At 37.0% G+C, this 20,257-nt stretch overlaps 1 protein-coding gene across 3 annotated transcripts in view; it reads right to left on the bottom strand.

Annotated features, from left to right (window-relative positions):
* Positions 1-19,503, bottom strand: part of RSBN1L (round spermatid basic protein 1 like) — a 94,527-nt gene extending 75,024 nt beyond the window's left edge. For all 3 annotated transcript variants that reach the window (XM_037836499.1, XM_037836500.1, XM_037836498.1), the window contains exon 1: positions 18,891-19,503. In XM_037836499.1, coding sequence (XP_037692427.1) covers positions 18,891-19,479 — 589 coding nt within the window. In that variant the 5' untranslated portion in view covers positions 19,480-19,503. The remainder of the gene's footprint in view (positions 1-18,890) is intronic.
* Between the last annotated feature and the right edge of the window lie 754 nt (positions 19,504-20,257).

Raw genomic sequence — 20,257 nt, 5'->3', positions numbered from 1 at the left:
GAGGCCCTTCTGGTCTGGGAAAATCTGATTGGGGTAACCAAGGAAACAAGACGCCTAGACAACAGAAAACTACAAATCACACTAGGAAAAATGAAGATACAGCCCAGTCAAAGGAACAAACTTACACCTCAATGGAGATACAGTTGAGATATAATTTCACTTTAATGAAACAATCAATTAAAGATGTTCAAATAAATATGCTAAATCAATTCAAAAACCAATTCAACAGGTTTAGGGAAGATATGGCAAAAGAGATGAAGGATATAAAGAAAACACTGGGCGAACGTAAGGTAGAAATCGAAAGTTTGAAAAAACAACTGACAGAATCTATGAATATGAAAGGTACAATACAAGAGATGAAAAACACAAAGGAGACATACAACAGCAGATTTCAAGAGGCAGAAAAAAACATTCAGGAACTGGAGAACAAGACACCTGAAATCCTATACACAAAAGAACAGAAAGGGAAAAGAATGGAAAAATACAAGCAACATCTCAGGGAACTGAAGACAACATGAAGCACATGAATGAACATGTCATGGGTGTCCCAGAAGGGGAAGAGGAGGGAAAAGAGGCAGAAGCAATAATAGAGGAAATCATCAATGAAAATTTCCCTTCTCTGATGAAAGACACAAAATTACAGATCCAAGAAGCGCAGCATACCCCAAACAGAATAGATCCGAACAGACCTACTTAATAACCAGATTATCAAACGTCAAAGACAGAAAGAATCATGAAAGCAGCAAGAGAAAAGTGATCCATCACATACAAGGGGAGCTTGGTAAGACTATGTGCAGATTTCTTAGCAGAAACCATGGAGGCAAGAAGGAAGCGGTGTGATATATTTAAGATACCAAAAAAGAAAAATGGCCAACCAGGAATCCTATATCCAGCAAAACTGTCCTTCAAATATGAGAGTTTAAAATATTCTCTGACAAACAGACAATGAGAGTCTGTGAACAAGATACCTGCTCTACAGGAAATACTAAAGGGAGCACTACAAACAGATAGGAGAAGACAGGAGTGAGAAGTTTGGAACACAATTTTGGGTGATGATAGCACAGCAATGTAAGTACACTGAACAAAGATGACTGTGAGTATGGCTGAAAGAGGAAGGTTAGGGACATGCAGGACACCAGAAGGAAAGAGGGAAAATAAAGACTGGGACTATACTAACTTAGTGAAAACTAGAGTGCTCAACGATTGTGACAAAATGTGCAAATATGTTTTTACATGAGGGAGAACAAATGAATGTCAACCTTGCAAGGTGTTAAAAATAGGGTGGTATTTGGGGTAAAAAGAACAATCAATGCAAACTAAAGACTACAGTTGGCAGAAACATTGTATTATGCTTCCTTTGATGTGCAGGAGCAATGTACCAAAGCTGGATGCCTGTGAGAGGGGGATATAAGGGAGGGGTGTGGGACTCTTGGCATTGCTGATGTTGTCTGATCTTTTTATTATACTTTAGTTTAATCCTCTCTTATTGCTTTTTAGCTGTCATTTTTTTTTTCTTTTTCTTTTTCTTTTGTTTTTCCACCTTCTTTGACTCTTCTTCTTTCTTTGTGGACAAAATGGAAATTTTATATAGATAGTGGTGATGGTGGTGAATGCATAAATACGTGATTATTCAGGGAACCATCAACTGTTTATGGTTTACTTTAAACCGTTTTTAAAAAAAAAGGGTTGAAGAAACTGTGAGGGCATTATATTGAGTCAAATAAGTCAGACACAAAAGGACAAATATTTATGGTCTCACTGATATGAACTAATTATAATATGTAAATTCATAGACATGAAATATAGGTAACCAGGATACAGAATGAGGCTAAAGAATGGGGAGTGGTTTGCAGAATGGTTAACTAGGTTGAACTTAAGTGTTTGGAAACAGACAGAGGTGATGGTAGCACATTATTGTGAGAATAACAAACAGTGCTGAATGGTGTGTGTGTGTGGTGGAAAGGGGATGCTTAAAGTCACGTATGTCACCAGCAGGAAAGCTGGAGGTTAAAATATGGGAATGTATAAAACAGTGAATCTTGTGGTGGACAATGTCCGTGATTAACTGTACAAATATTAGATATCTGTTTAATGAACGAGAACAAATGCATGACACTATAACCAGAAGTTAACAATAGAGGGGTAAATAGGGAAAAATATACCTATTGCAAACTATGTACTATAGTTAGTAGTATTTAAATATTCTTTCATCAACAGTAACAAATGTTCTATACCAATATTATGAGTCAATAATGGAGGGGGTTGGTTAGGGGTACGGGAGGATTTGAGTTTTCTATTTTATTTTTATTTCTTTTCTGGAGTAATGAAAGTGTTCTAAAAATTGAAAAAAAATTGTGATGATGATTACACAACTATATAATGGTACCGTGAACAACTGATTGTACACTTTGGATGACTGTATGGTATGTGAACAATCTCAATAAAATGGAATTCAAAAAAATTCCTTATAACTATAGTTTATCATGTCATTCTCTTCCTCTTAAAAAAACAAATGAACATGCAAACCCAGCTTACCTCTGCCTACCTAAAAACATTCCCACAGTATGTCATTCAAGAATCAACAAAAGTCAAGACACTCACCTTATTTTAAGCCTTTTCTTCTATTTCACTCGGTTTAAAGTGTATACATGTAAGATCCCAATTGTTTGGTTCATCATTCCTCAAATATTTTATTCCAATATTTTTGCTAAAGCCATTTAGCAAGAATGCCTTCCCCCATCCAAACCCTGCCTGCCCAAATCCTAAACATCCTGCAAAATCTAATGAAATTTAGCTTGTTTCAGTAACACTACTTGATCCCTACAACTAGAAGTAATCACATCTCCGCCTCTCCCTCTCTTAAGATTTGAATTCCGATTCTTTGTGTAGTTGCTCTGTCTGCCCTAATGGACTATAAGCTCCTTGGCAGTTATATCTTACTCAGTTTTATCTTCTCTAGAACTTAGAATAGTGCTTTGCACACAACTGATGCTCAATATGAATAAAGTTTCCAAGGGGACAACAGAAGAAAAGGGTAAAAGTAAACAGAAACCAAACCACTAGTGCTAAGTACCTGAAGGGTAAGCAGTCACAGAAAACACAAAAGCAATATGCATAAAAAGAAACAAGAAGAGCAACAATATGGAGCACATCTTGTATCACAGATAATTAATTACCCCTCTAATTCAATCATAAATTTTCTGAAGGAAAGAAATACAAAGTTTTCCTCTTTGCATTCCCCCACAGTGCCAAGCACAGAGCAAGCAGTAAACAAATGTTTTTTGAATCCATATAAGAAAGAAAGAAGAGGGACAAAATAGAGAAATCAGAATGTAATAAGTAAATGCTTTTATAGGGCTTTACAAGATAGTGTTGCAGCAGGGCAGTTGCCAGAAATGTTCCAATAGAATTAGTTTTTTCATAGGAAACAACTTAAGAGATGCCGTCTACTCCCCTCATTTTACAGACTTTTAAAAGCTGGGTCTCAAGAGAACTTAAATGATTTTCTCAGGGACAGAGACTTAACCAAGTCTCCTCGCTTCTAGTAAAAACTCTTATACCATACCTTAGGAAGGAAAACCAACAAATATACTGAGAACCATCTGGACCACAAATGTTTTGTGGTATTTAGTTAATACATAGTTCATCACAACTTGCACATATAAGCACTACTTCTACCTTATTTTCTGCACCTAGTCCTCCCTCCCTAGATATAGCAGAAATAGTAGGGGAAGGAATAATGTAGAAATCAGTTCTAGAAACTTGGAAGGAAACAATGAGAATCCTCCCTTTTGTCCTAATCAAGGGATGGTTGGGATCTTACATGCCTGAGGCAGATGGTATTTAAAATACCTGGCCCCTCCCCTCCTCTGGAGTTGTTTGCCCATCTATACTGAGGAAAAATGTGAAAAGGGTAAATGGTCCTTATAGACATAACTATAAAAACTGGTAACATTTTAAGAACCTGAGATTTGAAAGACTTGTGCAACCCAAGTAAACTAAAAATATAAGGACTTGTGAATTGTTGAACTTGAGAGAAAACTGTATAACACTTTAAGAACCCTGAGATTTGAAAGACTTGTACAAATCCAGTAAACTAAGAACATAAGGACTCATGAATCGTTGAACTTGAGGAAAAATTAAGGAGATCTTGTTGTCTGCTAAACCCAACACTCCAGTTAGTTAAAAATGATGGGTTTGTACTGATTTCTGATGACTTCTTCTTTTCTAATATTCTTTGATTCAATGATTCTATTTCTTTAAAAAAGAGGAAATTTTAGTACGACTCATATAGTAACAACATCCTATGTTTTATACAGTAATGCAAAAAAAATTTCTACCTGAACATATTATGAAGAAGTTCAAATTGTTAGATACTTGTTTCTTACTGTTCAGGAATATTCTGGTTGTTTGGCTAACACATTCCAGATCCCCCCAACAATACCACCAATAAAGGAACACAATGTTGATAATGGGAGTTTTAAGACAACTAGAAATTAAGAAACCCTAATACAATGGAAATAGCTCAGGCTTTTACTTAAAACGTATTCAAGTTCCAAGTTCAGCTCTCCACTAACTGTCCAACTGACACAAAGCAAGTTACTTAAGTACATTGTGCCTCAGTATTCTCATCTGTAAAATAAAGATAACACCCATCTTTGAAATTTGTTCTGAGGATTAAAGATAACATATGCATTATTCCTAATAATATGTCCAACCTATTATAGGCACTCAACCAATGTAGCTATTATTATTAAATATAAGTAGTAGAATTTAGAGTGGTAAAATAGTATAGCACTAGCAGTCACAAAAGCACAGGCAAAAAGATTAAGAGGGAAACAAAAAGACATGCATACATATATGAAAACCAAACCAGGCTAACATAATAAAGTGATCTGGACTCCTTTCCTGCCACAACAAAAAAGTTCACGTCAGGTTTTCCTCACCAGCCTACCAGGTAAGATTTGTCTCTAAGAAGTAAAACTACTTCTTCTCTTCTCATTAGATTGTAAAACCAAGGCACAAAGTAGGGAGACATTATACATGGTATCCAGGTTACAAAATTAAATCACTCTAAGTCACTGATTCCTATACTACTGCTCTCAGAACAAGTGTGACTCTTTTACTCACAACCCGAGACATTCCAAACCTCTAAGTTCACATTATATAATCATATTTTAAATTAAATTATACTCTACAATGCAAATAGTAAATCATAGAGTTAACGATGACAGCATATATGAGTCTATTTAACTGTGGGAATCATTGCTCATTATACATTCCTAATTATATTTTTTCACACAACCAATTTAAGTTATAAATTATGAAGTTATGTATTTAGCTAGCATCACTATAGAGGCTGTATCTATATTTAGTCAAATTCCCCAAAATGCTCTATGGACTCAAGCAGCTTTGAATTGGGTCAGTTAACACATTCAAGATCTTTTGTGCAAAGAATATCATTTTACCTTGCTACATTCTAATTTATAGAGTACATTCATAGGATCTTATCTTTACTTCTAAATATTCAATTTAGATTACTCCCTAAAAGAAATGTTTATAAAACAAATGCACTTATTAAGTGCCATAACACATGTACAAAGAGTAATTGGTTCAGACTTCCAAAGCTAAGTCTTCCTAAGAAGACTTGTTGCTTCTGCCCAGTCTCTTGGAACACTCTCAGAGAGTCCTGAGCTACCAAATTAAAAAATCCAACTTCCTGACTGAAGAGAGCATGTGGAAAGGCCCTAAGATGATGACATGGAAAGGGGGAGGGGCTTGGTTCAGCTTCTATCCATCCCTGACAAAGGCAACAGGCACACGAATAAAATCATCTTAGACCTTCCAGAACAGACCAGACCTGCTGCCAAATGAATACCATCAAGCAACCCCAGTCAAGACCACATGGATCAGAAGACTTAGCCAGCCAGACTTATGCAAATTCTTGACCCACAAAATCATCAGATATAACAAACTGGTTGTTGTTTTGAGCTATGTATAATTCAAAATTATAATCTATTATCCATAATGTCCTTTGTTGACTAATATAAATTGACTATTTGTCTGTACGAATTCTCACTAGATTACATAAATTCCTTTAGAGTAGGTATAGGCTTACTCATCTTTTTATGAGTACAGAGTGATGTGGGGAGATAGAAAGGAGACCTAACCTAGTCCAGGGAGTAGCAAAGGCCACAGTTTCAAGTTGAGACCTGAAAAATGAGTAAGCATTAGCTAGATGTAGTGAAAGAGTAGACCTGAGGACAGAAGGATAATAGGCAGAGAAAGTTCTACGCACTGAGGAGCACTGAGGAGAAGGTGAAGCAATAAACAAAGATATAATCCTCCAGAACCTTGGAAGATATTTTAAGAAATTTAGACATCATCCCATGAACAGGAAGGTGTCATGATCAGATACTCATTTAGATCTCGAGTTACCACTCTGGCTAAAACACAAACAATGAATTGAAGGAGGAAAGCTCTGAGGTAGGGAACCCAATACGGAGGCAGTTATACAGTAATCCAGGCAAGAGATAATGGTAATTTGAATTAAGACAGTAGTAAAGAGGATGGAGAGAAGTAGATGGATATGAAAGATAGTTAGTAGTTCAAAGTGACAAGATTGATGATAGGTTGGATGAGAGTAAATGGTAGAATTCAGTTTTCTAACTTAAGCCACTGGACAGAATGGCAGTGAGATACATAGATACATAGATACAATTTGGGTAAGGAAGACAATGAGTTATAAACAAAAAGAGTTATATATCTATTTGGACATAGGGTTATATGTCTACAACCATTTTACCAATAAATCACTTCATTTACTGTTCAATAGTTTCCAATATCACTGTCTCAATCAATCCATCCTCCTCTTAGCCAATCTATTCTACACAATGCTGCCAAAGTAGTATTCCTAAAATACCAATCTGACTGTATTGTTACCCCACAAAAACAACCAATGCCTTGCCACTGCCCACACAGCAAAGTCCGATCTCCTTATCCTGGCAAATAAAAAGGAGACTGTGGAAGGCTCTGAACTGCCATACTGACCTATCTCCCAACTTCATACAAAAGCTTCAATCCCAGCCAAATGTTTCTATTCACAGACCACTGAACATACCATGCATACTCTTGTCTCTATACTCTTGCTCATACCATTCTCCCTGCCTAACCAGCTTTTCTCCACTATTTCTGATGACCTAAATCCAACTCTTCCTTCAAAGCCAAGGTCACTCATTTGGCAAACAATCTCACAATGCAAGTTACCATTCTGGATAAAGGAGATTTAAAAACAAAAAGACCAAGTTTGTACAGTGGTTCGAAGCTCGGGATCTAAAGTCAGGCTGTCTAAAGAACCAAAACCTTGATTAACCATTTATTTCATATCCTTGGGCAAGTTACTTAAATTTTCTGTGCCTTCTATAAAAAGCTATTATAAAGAAACTACTTCTTTATAGCTTTTATAAAAGACTAATATCTAATTAAAGGAGCTGTAAGTATTGAATAAAAATACCTGTAAAGTGCTAAGTACAGTTCTCTGTTAGCTATGGCTGTTACTGCTTTTGTAATTACTATTGTTTTTGTCTTCAAGGAGCTTATACTCTCTACACCAAAGTATGTGTCACTGCATCACCTGTAACTCATCTAAAAGAAGCTTGACAAAACTTACTATTTCTAGTATTTTCATATCCTCAGATGAGAAAACCGAATAATCGTGAATATTTCTTCTCTTAAGGTATAAAGTTCATCAATGGTTTGGCCAAAATGATCAAAGGGCATATGCATTCCAAAACACTGCTTCACATGCAGAAACAGTGAAAAATGTCTATCAATTAAATTATATCTAAAGAAATGCATAACCTTTTTATAAAAAGGCTTACAAAAATAGCTACTTAGATTTACAAAAAAGGGTAAATAAAATTAATTTCTTAACAAAAAAGTATTGCATATTTTTTTCTTCAAATCAATCATTGAGTGCCTTTGTGCAAGACAAGAGTCATAAAAAGATGACTAAGAGCATCCTACTCTAAAGGAATTTACATAATCTAGTTTGGTGAGAATTCATACAGACACATATTCAATTTATATTAGTCAACAAAGGACATTATGGATTACAGATCATAATTTTGAATTATAAATTTCATAAATTATATTTATATAATTTATATTTATTTATTTAATTATGTTACCATTTATAAATTTTATAAATTATAAAAGTCAACAAAGGACATTATGGATTACAGATTATAATTCTGAATTATAAATTTTGAATTAGAACACCATATTAATGTATATCTATAGATATTCAAAAATTGGTTGAGGTTTTTTTTTTTTTTTTGGCCAGGTTATCAATATTGTAATAGATTACCAAATGTAACTGAACTTTAACTATAAGCAGTCCACAAGTAGCCTTCCAAAACTCAAACTATGGTGAATTCAGAATTCAAGAAATGTGGAGGACTCAACACTTCCCAAACTCAAACTTACTGCAAAGCTACAGTAATCAAAACAGCATGATACTACTGGTAAGGACAGACATAAAATGAACAATCCAAAAAGGACATTAAGAGAATTCCACTTACAATATTTTATTCTATAAGAATAAAATACTCCGAATAAATTTAACCAAGGAAATGAAAGACTAGTACATTGAAAGCTATATAAATATTGCTGAAAGAAATTAAAGACCTAACTGAATGAAAATACATCCCATGTTCATAGACTGAAACAGTAAACATTGTTAAGATGTCAGCACCCAAAGCTATTTACAGGTACAACACAATACCTATCTAAATCCCAACAACCTTTTTTATAGAAATGGAAGTCAGTACTCAAATTCATATGGAATCTCAAAGGACCCTGTACACCCAAAACAATCTTGAAAAAGAAGAACAAAGTTGTAGGAGTCACAGTTACTGATCTAAAACTTATTACAAAACTATAGCAATCAAAACAGTATGGTACTGCATAAGACTATACATATGGTACTGCATAAGACAATACATAAAACTATACAGACGTATAGACTAATGGAAAAGAACTGCGAGTCCAGAAATAAGTCCACACATCAAAGGTCAACTGATTTTTCATAAGAAGTCCAAGACCATTCAACAAATGATGCTGGGAAAACTGGGCTTTCACACGCAAAGGAAGGAAAGTGGACCCCTACCTCACACCATATACAAAATTAACTCAAAATAGACCAAGGACCTAAATGTAAGAGCTAAAACCATATTCTCTTAGAAGAAAGGAACAAATAACCTTGACTTTAATAATGGATTCTTAGATTTGACATCAAAAGAAAAAATAGATAAAAACAGATAAAACTTAAAAATGTTTGTGCAAAGGAGACTGTCAAGAAAGTGAAAAGACAACCTACAAAATGGGAGAAAGTATCTGAAAACTATATACCTGATAAAGAATTAATATATAAAGAACTCCTACAAATCAACAATTAAAAGTGGGCAAAGCTGGGGGAAAATGCAGAGGTGTTGGGCTTCCTCACCTGGATGGTTGCTGATGTTCTCACAAACATTGAGGACTGGTGGTTTGATGTGCGGAGCCCTCTATCACGGGACTTGCCTTTAACAAGCCTGTTACTGCAAAGGAGAGGCTAGGCCTGCTTAAAAGTGTGCTTAAGAGTCTCCCCTGAATCCCTCTTTGTTGTTCCGATATGGCCCTCTCTCTCTAGCTAAGCCAACTTGACAGGTGAAATCACGGCCCTCCCCTCTACATGCAATCTGATACCCAGGGGTGTAAATCTCTCTGGCAATGCTGAATATGACTCCCGGGGAGGAATCTAGACCCGGCATCATGGGATGGAGAACATCTTCTTGACCAAAAGGGGGATGTGAAATGAAATGAAATAAGTTTCAGTGGCTGAGAGATTCCAAATGGAGTCGAGAGGTCACTCTGGTGGGCATTCTTACACACAATATAGATAACTCTTTTTAGGTTTTAACGAATTGGAATAGCTAGTAGTAAATACCTGAAATTATCAAACTACAACCCAGTAGTCTTGAAGGTTGAAGACGATTGTATAACAATGTAGCTTACAAGGGGTGACAATGTGATTGTGAAAGCCTTATGGATCATACCCCCCGTTATCCAGTGCATGGATGGATGAGTAGAAAAATGGGGGCAAAAAACTAAAGGAAAAATGGAGGGGGGGGGTGATCTGGGTGTTCTCTTTTTTTTAATCTTATTTTTTTATTATTTTCACTTTTTCTGGTACAAGGATAATGTTAAAAAAATAATCGGGGTAATGAATGAACAACTTTATGATGGCAATGTGAACAACTGATTGTATACTTTGGATGACTGTGAATAAATCTTAATTAAAAAAAAAAGCAGGCCAAAGACTTAACCTTCTCCAAAAAAGATATAGAAATAGCAGATAAGTGCATGAAAAAATGCTCAACATCATTAGCCATAAGAGAAATGCAAATCAAAATCACAATGAGATATTACTTAGCACCCGAGTGATTATTACTTAAAAAAAGGAAAATAATAAGTGTTGACAAGGATGTGGAGAAATAGGAGCCCTCACACATTGTTGTGCTCTATGGAGAACAATTTGACAGTTCCTCAAAAACTTAAACATGGAATCACCGTATGACGTGGCAATCCCACTTCTAGGTACATACTCCAAAAAACTGAAAGCAGGGACTCAAACAGATATTTGTAAACTCATGTCCATAGCAGCATTATTCACAAGAGCCAAAAGATAAAAGCAACTCAAAGTGTCCATCAACAGATGAATGGATAAACAAAATGTGGTATGTACACATAATGGAATATTCAGTCATAAAAAGGAATGAAGTTCTGAATCAGAGAAAGAAATGTAAATTCTCAGAGAAAGAGTTCAGGAAACCAGGGTTAGGGTAAGGGGAATAGCAACTTAATGCATAAAGGGTGCAGGGTTTGTTTGAGGTGAAGGAAAAGTTTTGGTAATAGATGATGATAAAGGTAACACAACATTGTGAATGTGATTAATGCCACTGAATTTTATGCTTGGGAGTGATTAATATGGGATATTTTGTTGCATATATGTTTTCACAATTTAAGAGAAGAGGGAGAGAGAGACCAAAATTAAATGCAATACATGATCCTGGATTGGATCTAATAATGGAGAAAATGTCCAAAAGGACACTTGGAAAAAAATCATAAAATTGGAATATGGACGCTATGCTCATATCAATGTTAGGTTTCTTAAACTTGAAATCTGTACTTAAAGTGGTTGCATGAGTATGTGCCCTTGTTCTCAGGAAAAGATCATGGAAGTGTTAAGAATCAGAAGAGCATGATACACGCAACTTACTCTCAAATGTTTAGAAAATGATGACAGATAAAGGAAATGATATAACAAAAATGGCAAAATGCTAATAATTGGTAAATCTGGGTATCTGGGTAGGGAGTACAATGGAGTTCTATGATTCTGTATTATTTTTGTAACTTTTCTGAAGACTGAAATTATTTCAAAAAAAAAAAATTCAAGAAACATATTTACCATAAGATTCTGGTCATACCAACTAAATTATATCATTTATCTTGCTACTCAAAATCAGATTAGATTGCCAAATTTTAATTCAGATGTCCCAGTTTGAATGTACTATGTCCCCCAAAATGCCACTATCTTTGATGCAATCTTGTGTAGGCAGAATTAGTGTTGATTAGATTGTAATTCTTTGAGTGTTTCCATGGAGATGTGACCCACCCAACTGCAGGCAATAACTCCAACTGAATACATTCCATTGAGGTGGGGCCCCGCCCATTCAGTGTGGGCCCTGATTAGTTTACTTGAGCACTATATAAGCTCAGAAAGAAGGAGCGAGCTTGTTACAGCCAAGAGCAACACTTTGAAGAACACACAGGAGCTGAGAGAGGAGCTGCAAATGAGAGAGTTTGGAGATGGCCATTGAAAGCAGACTCTTTCTCTGGAGAAGCTAAGAGAGGACAAACGCCCCAAGAGCAACTGAGAGTGACATTTTGAAGAGGAGCTGTGGCCAGAGAGGAACATCCCAGGAGAAAGCCATTTTGAAATCAGAACTTGGAGCAGACGCCAGCCACATGCCTTCCCAGCTAACAGAGGTTTTCCAGATGCCATTGACCATCCTGCAGTGAAGGTATCCAACTGTTGACACTTTATGGCCTTATGACTGTAACTGTGTAACCAAATAAACCTCCTTTTATAAAAGCCATTTCTGGTATTTTGCAAAACGGCAGCATTAACAAACTGGAACACCAGATTTAGTAATTTATTCTGAATTCCCTACCCCCCAAACTAATTCATTTTATATTTAGAAATAATTTGGCATTATTCTTTAACCTTTAATGACGAAATGAGTGATTCAGACAGGGATCATCAATTGCCTAAAAAACCATGTGGTAAAAGATAGTTGGGGAATTGAATATTCACAAATATTCAACCACAGATTACAAGCTAAATGTAAATAGAAAAATGAACCATTACATTACAGGTCAATGTCTTATGAAAAAATAAGTGGGACAATTCATATTTTAAAAAATGAAATAGATATAACAACTAAATGCTGTGTGTCTGGAGGCAACTGGGGAACTAGGATAATTCTAACAATCTGTACATGGACTGACTATGATTAATTTCTTAAGTGTATTAAAAGTGTTGCGGTTATGTAGAATGTCCTTATTTTTAGGAAATGCAGGCTGAAATATTTAAGGATGAAATGTCATGAAGTCTGTGATGTACTTTCAAATAATTCAGAGTATAAATGTTACAAAATATTATCAATTGTTGAAACTAGGTAGGGAATCTACAGGGATCACTGCATTATTCTTTCAACCTTTCTGTATGCTTGAAATTTTTTATAAGAACTTAGGAAAAAAGAAATAACTTTGAAAATTTTTTCAAGTTCTTTACTTTCTTCTTCCTGTTTATCAAAGTCGAAAGGGAAAACTTAAGTTAACTAGCATTGTATAAGTTTGACTTACACTTAGGCAGCGAAGGAGCTGATCCAAATTCTTTACACATTAATTCACAACTCTGAGTAATCTAAGAAAAACTCAGTATCAATCTAAAAATAATGAGATATTACCAGGGCGTATGACAAACACTCAATAAATGCCTTTTCTTTCTCCCACCAAACCACAATATTTTACTTCCAAAGCTGATGTGGCTAAACATACCTGAGTTCACAAGTATCTGCTTCAATTATGTTGTGGGGTTCTTGTTTGCTTATCTAAATTAACTACTTTTCTGATAATTAACCTAAAAAATATAAAAGTTAATCTATACATATACACCAAATTGCTAAAGAAAGTTTGGAGGGTGGGGAGATTTCACTCATTTATACACATGTATGTTGTTGAAATTCTACAAGCATTATTAATAATAATAAAAAGTTAAATTTTTTCAATCTATAAATCAAGAAAAAATAAAATAGAGTTTAGTATACCTTCAAAAGTGAAAATGTCTTGAAATTATAAAAATTACTAGTTAAGTATGTACTTTTATTATTGAAGGCCCCTTATCACATACATACAAAAAGATTTTATATGAGCCACATTTCATCATAATTCTTTTTACTCTAATAAAAATTAAGTACCGGTATCATTATTTTTCATTATCTTATTTTAAGTAGTTTATAATTTGAAAATTTAATTCACTTGAGGATGGTAAAAATTAATGACATTTACTATAATCTACTTAAAACGTCTGAAATATAAACTGAGTATGGTTCATACTCTTACCCACCAGAAATTCCCAGAAAATAGGATACCATGGGAAAATTATACAGGTTATACCTTAGCTATGGATTCAGTGAAACTGAATCTATCTCCAACGTGCTAGGTAGGAAAGAAAGGTTGAGAATTAACATCTCTTATGGAATTTCTACAATATCCCAGGTTCATATAATTCTCACAATCCCGTGAACAAAGGCATCATCCCTATTTAAACAGATGAAAATGGACTAATGTCACACAAATAAGAACAAATCAAAATAAGTCTAAATAGTCAAGATCTCTTGAAAATTACCCCCAAACAATAGGGAGAAAAAAATTAGAAATACAAACTCCATCTTTGATGCAACTAGGAGATACTGTAACTGTAACCTGCAATACCATGTATAACAACAGAAAGCTGATGGACTGATAAATGATTAAGCATAGGGTAAGAGGGTTTATCCTAAGTACTTCCAGAGAAAGATAATGACAATCATATTTACCTTCAAGTACCACCAGAAAGGGCTGCAAAGGGCAGAAAACCCCCACACTTCCACAACAAGTGGTATGGGTCTTGGGAAAAACTGAATTAGAATAGCTCTGAGCTCAGGGGTATCCCACACTGAAGAGGGGAGAAGTAAAATGTTGGAATAAAAACAGGGAGAGTAAGTGAAAATATAAACTGAATGGTAAGACTTGTAGCTTTCTTCCACAACTCAGAAATAAAACCCAGACATCTAAACTATTTAGCTCTGCCAGCCCCTTCCCCCTACCATCTCACTCACACAGAAAGAAACAGAAAAAAAGATATTTATCTGAAGAAACTGAAAGCCTTCCTACCCACAACCCATAGAAAAGAAATAAAGATAATAACATGGGAGTCCATCAGTCACTGAGTCTTGCTCACGCATGCCCAATGAGCTTTCAATCAGCTTTAGAAACTTTCCCTTAATTATGAACGAATTGCTAAGGATCTCACAGACCTAAAGAAGACCCCCAAAACAAAGAAAAAGACCAAAACAAAAAGAAAAATAAAAGAGGAACCAGAAATAATGCAAGGAGCACTTAAAAGAAATACAATTAACACCCTTGTAGAGGTAACAGAAGATGCCACGTCCATGAAAAAGGAACAACATGATATAATGGAAGAATGAAGAATTGGACCTCATAAAAATTTTTTTAAAGGCTTAATTTTTAAAACTCAGTGAAAAGGCTGAAATCCCCCATATGGACTTCTCAGCATCAACATCAACAATGTCAAGCATTAATGGAACAATGCCTTCAAAGTTTTGCAGGAAAATTATTTGTCATATAAAAATCTCTCAACAGCCAGTCAAGCATGAGGATAAAATAAAATCTCAAAAAATATATACTTCCCATGCACTCTTTCAGAGTATACTGGAGGAAACCAAAATGAGGGAATATACCAAAAGGAAGACATGGAATCTAGAGGAAGGAGATTCAACAAAAGTGAAGGAAATTACCAGCTAAGAGAAGTCCCAAGATAATACCTATGCAGCAGGCCTACAGAGGAAATAATCCAGACTGAAGCAGGAAAGACGGCTTCAGAAGGGATGTCTACAGGAACAAATGGAACTGATAAATTTATCTGACACATTTGACCATGTAGAAAATTGTACTAAGAAGCATTTTATGTAGCTGCTGGAGGGTACGGAAAAATGTGGCCAGAAACTCAGAGAAAACTAAGCAAATGACAAACTGAGGCATGAAAAACAAAAGGTTATAAAGAAAATGAAATTATAGTAAACTATTGTCTCAGCAACAACAATTATTTGGTCATAATGAAGAACAATCGGAATTTTAACCTAAAATTGTGGAATAACAGTATTAGAAAGATGGGAGAAAGTATAGTTTGAAAACTCCTCAGATACAAACACCAATCCCTTTATAATCACTGACATTCACATTCCTCAAATTATTCAATTCTTTTTTTGTAAATGCAATTTTATTGAGATATATTCACATAAACAATCCTTCAAAATGTGCAATTATTCAGTTCTAAGAGACACCTCTACTTTTTCATTAGAGGTAAATTCTGCAACTACACTTTCAAAGCCAAAGTCAGTGAAATGCTTGGATACTTCACAGGGTCATTCTACAGGAAAAACCAAAGTCATATGCAAAGCAAAAGCATTAACAATTAGAAGAGATACATAGAATTTGCCGCTTCCTGAAATCAGTTAAGGCACTTTGATAATTTAATGTTGTCTGTTTTATTTGCCATAATGTAATTCTAAATGTTGGGTACATTCAATACATATCCATTTTTAATTTTTCCACATTTACCAGTTCAATAATTTATTCTGCCTTACAGGAAAATAGGTTGTGAAATCTTCTGGAGATTACCACTGTAAGCACCAAAATTTGGTTATTTTCTATTTTACAAAATCTAAAATGTTTTGCATTTTCTGAGACAAAATTTAACTTTTACTTCACGAGTTAGGCTTATTATGCAACTCAGCTACAGCACTGCCAAGATGGCCTCAGAGGTTTTAGGTATGTGGGCATTAGCCCTTTACTAAATGTAATTCTCTTGTTCATCACCCTTAACTTTCATTTCTACTATCAATGATCCTTCCTCTATCAGGAGCGACTCACATTTTAATTTGCTATGGATTAAAAAACAAATAACCATGCTTCAAATCCAAATAACATTTACTAAATGCCCCACCAGTCCCTTTTATACATGCTCTCATTTAAGCCAAATATTCCTGTTACAATGGTTCCTAATGTAAAAATGGTACCTAATTCAGTACTACGGACTTAAAAAAAAAAAAAGAAAGAAAACACTGTAAATAACTGCAGGTGCTTTAATCAATTGATTTGGGGGGCCAAGTCTTTTGGGTCTATTTTGGAGGGGAGGAGGAACTATTTTTCTCGCTTTAATGTCTTAATAGCTAACTTCTGATTCTGAGTCAGATTGCTAAGTGAATGAGCTATGGATAATTGAGGAGTTACTGAACTATCCCATGTACAGCCAAGTTAAAGGAACGCTAGAGAAGTATGTATCTAAAGACACTTGGTCATGCATTCACTAAGATTTGTACAAAAAACTCAATGTTCAATGAGAACTGTACTACAAATTAGGACTTGCATATTTGCAACTATATTGATAACCAAGACATGTATAAAGTATTTGTTTTATTATAATGGTTGCTTAAAAATCTTCTTCATTGATGAAAATAGGACCTCAATTCAGTTTAATCCAAACATTAGGATATGAGTACTTAAATTGAGAGGGCAAGATTTTCACTATTAAATTTACCATTAAGATGCTGAAAAGCCATCCTTTTTTTTTTTATTTTGTTTTTCCTCAAGACAATACATTTCTGTCGGAAAAAAATGAAAATCTTCCTATAGTGTTAATATCTAGTCACCACTCACAAAATCATAGGTAACCAAAAAACACATTCTCCACATAATCCAGAGCTAAAGCATCTTAAATGTAAAAGCTATCACTGCTTGTATTCAGGGTTAATAATGTAAGTGGTGGACCTTAAAAGAAGGATTCTAAATGTAATTTTAAAGGCTATAAAAAATTCTCTTAAAATTTTCCTTTAAAAACCATCATGTGCTCCATATTTTAAGTTAGAATTTTACAAATATGCTATTTATTTTCAGCCATTGCACTATACTCTGGTCTCAAGAACAATGTTATAGCCACATTTACTTCCTCATTTAAAGAATTTAAGAAGGGCAAATATGCTGTTTACACTCCATAAATAACAAAACTGATACTGAGCTGCATATAGACAGACTTCCAGGCACTCAACTTTTAAGTTTTTACATGCGCAGTCCAGTCATTAAAACAATCTTTAAAATATGAACCATCTAAAATTCCCGAGTAATAGTATAAATCTCATTTTCAAAACCACGTTCCTAGAAGTAACACCCTCCAAAGAAAGTTGAGAGATCTTTACAAGGCCCAGAGAATCTGATGGCTGGGTTTAGAGGTCAAACATTTGCTAGAGACAAAACAGCAAGGAAGAAGTAACACTGTTGCCATATACTCAAGTGCAGCATTTTTAAAAATGTGAAAATAAATCATTCCAGTTCAAGCATAGAGATTTTTCATGATCTAAACTACCATCCTGTCAGCAATCCTAAAACTGCTTGTCATTTTTTCCTACAAAATGAGAAAAGTCTTTGACACTATACAGCAATATATTATAATAAACATTATCAGCATTAAGCCTTTGATCACATACAGATCTAATTTTCAACGGGTCTCCATGTGGTATCAATGTCAGTTCACTGTACACCAACAGCTAAAAAGGTATGACCGCGTATTTTAAAGAAATACTTCCTGAAAATAACATTACTAGTCTACATTTGAAAAGAAAACTGTCTAGCCATGCCTGAAAAGGACGCTTTAAGAATTTGCCCTTTTCTGAAGCTAAAACATTTTTCAGCCACTTGACCCGGACAAAAAAATATCAAAGCTCCCGGTTTTATCATTTGCTGCAGGAAAAAGAATATGGCTGAAAATTCTTTTTGAAGGGTGGTATTTCAAACAGGACTACTCAAAACACTTAAGAATAATGGAGCAGAGCAGGAGAGGGGGGTGAAGGGAGGGTACCTTATGAAACAGCACACTCAGGGCCCTGCACACTACCTCATTTCCCTAATAGGGATGAAAAGCTCAGGCCTATGGTAGCTTCTCGCTGACGCCAATGCTCTACACACCCCCATTTTTTGACAGGATTTTCTGGTGTTGGAGGCTGTGTCACAAATATGAATTCCCGTGGTCACATCTAAATTGTCTAAGTAATCAATCAAGCATCTTTTACACGACCAAACCCTTCCCCCATTCCGTTCCCTCCCATCTCCCATAGCCAAACACACCTAAGGCGGATCCTCTAGAACGAATTCTACAAATCCTGCAGTGCATTAGCTAAGAGGCAGAAAGGATATGGAAAAGAAGAGTTTCAGCCATTCCCTTCGCTGCGACCGAAATTACAGGCTCCATTTCCTGTCCCCACAGGGACTGCAAAATCGCTCGCTGCGAAGGGGATGCCTCCCGCCCCCTCCAGTATGGCGCACGCGGCCCTCGCGCTCCCCCTTCCCGGGCCCCACAGGGAGCCCGCGGGACCCGAGGCGACTAGGGGGTCCCCGAAGCCTCCCGCTTTTCTCCTCTCCCCTCCCCTCCTCCCGGCGCCAGCACCCACCTCGAGGCAGCGGCTTCACCTCCCCGTTCTCCTCCCGAGCGGCCCCGCCGGCCTCGCCCGCCGCGCCGAGGCCGTGCCTCCGCCTCTCCTTCTCCCGCTTCTCCTTGGATCTGCGCTGCTTGGCGTTGCCGGAGGAGGCAGCGGCCGGTAGCAGGAGATGGTGAGACTGAGCGTGCAGCATCGTAGAAGGGACCAGCAGTTTGCGCGGCACCGGCTGAGAAGCGGAGGCTGAGGAGGTGGCGGCCAAGCCAGCGGAGAAAGAGAAACTACTCCGGGAACAGGACGACGAGTGGGCAGCAGACAGAGCAGCGAAGCTCCAAGACGCGGGGCTGCCACAGCTGTGAGGCGAAGGTGCCGCTGGCGGCGGCGGCGGCGGCTGCAGCTGCGGCTGCCTGCTGTTCCCGCCGCTGCCTCCTTCCCCGTTCACTCTTCGCGGCGCCTTCTTCTCCTCAGTCCGAATCTTCTTGGCGGACAATGAACACGGCGGGTCCCGGGAGGGAGGCTGCAGCTTGCCAAATGGTTCTTTCTCCGCGGGGGCAGCGGCGGCGGCAGCAGCGGCGTAATGCAGTGCGCTCGGCGACTCCGCCATTTTGCGCTCCTGTTGTATTTACTCTTCTTGGCTCCCGGGCGCGGGGTAGAGGCGGGCGAGCTGAGAGGGGCGGGGAAGGGGCGGGGAAGGGGCGGGGTGACCGGGCTATCGGCCGGGCCCTCCATTGGGCGAGCCGCGGTGAAGGATCCCTCCAAGAACCAGTCGAAGGCGCGAAACTAGAGGCGAGGGGGCGGGATCTCCAAGCGGGAATCTCTGGAGATGGAACTCGGCGGGGCGCGGCAAGTGGCAGAGCTAGCTACTAGGAGAGGGTCCTTCAACTGTAACTTGAAACTCGGGTGCCTCGTAGGTGTCCGGGGAGAATCTCTACCCCAGACCCCCAAATCTGCCCCAACCCAGGTCTGCCTCGACGACTTTGGCTTAACTTTTACTACTTTCTCTTCCATGTACACGAAGCCACATTGGTCCCTCCCTCCTTCAGAGCGCTCAAAAAGCCGGATTTTGGAGATACTTAGCTCAGAGAAGAAAATTATGCCGGCAATTAAGTCTTTCCTTCTGTTTGGCAGTAGCCGATTGACGGGAGGGGCTAAACAACACTTGGTGTGGTGACAAGATAATGTTACCTTTGCTGATTGTCACCCCTAAGCTTTGAGGGTGGTATCTTCGTGCAAGCCTAGAACTTTCGCATTACTTTCGAGCTGGAAGGTAAGATTCTTCTATTGTTTGGACAATTTTTAACTGTTGTTACTAGCATAAAAGTTTTAATATAATTATAATTCAGACTTGTTAAGAAAAATCCGTTAGCGACATTTATAGGTTT

This window comes from Choloepus didactylus, chromosome 5 (genome assembly GCF_015220235.1).
Source record: "Choloepus didactylus isolate mChoDid1 chromosome 5, mChoDid1.pri, whole genome shotgun sequence".
Classification (NCBI taxonomy): domain Eukaryota; kingdom Metazoa; phylum Chordata; class Mammalia; order Pilosa; family Megalonychidae; genus Choloepus; species Choloepus didactylus.
The sequence above is the reverse complement of the archived record's forward strand: the minus strand, read 5'-3'. Positions and strand labels throughout refer to the sequence as shown.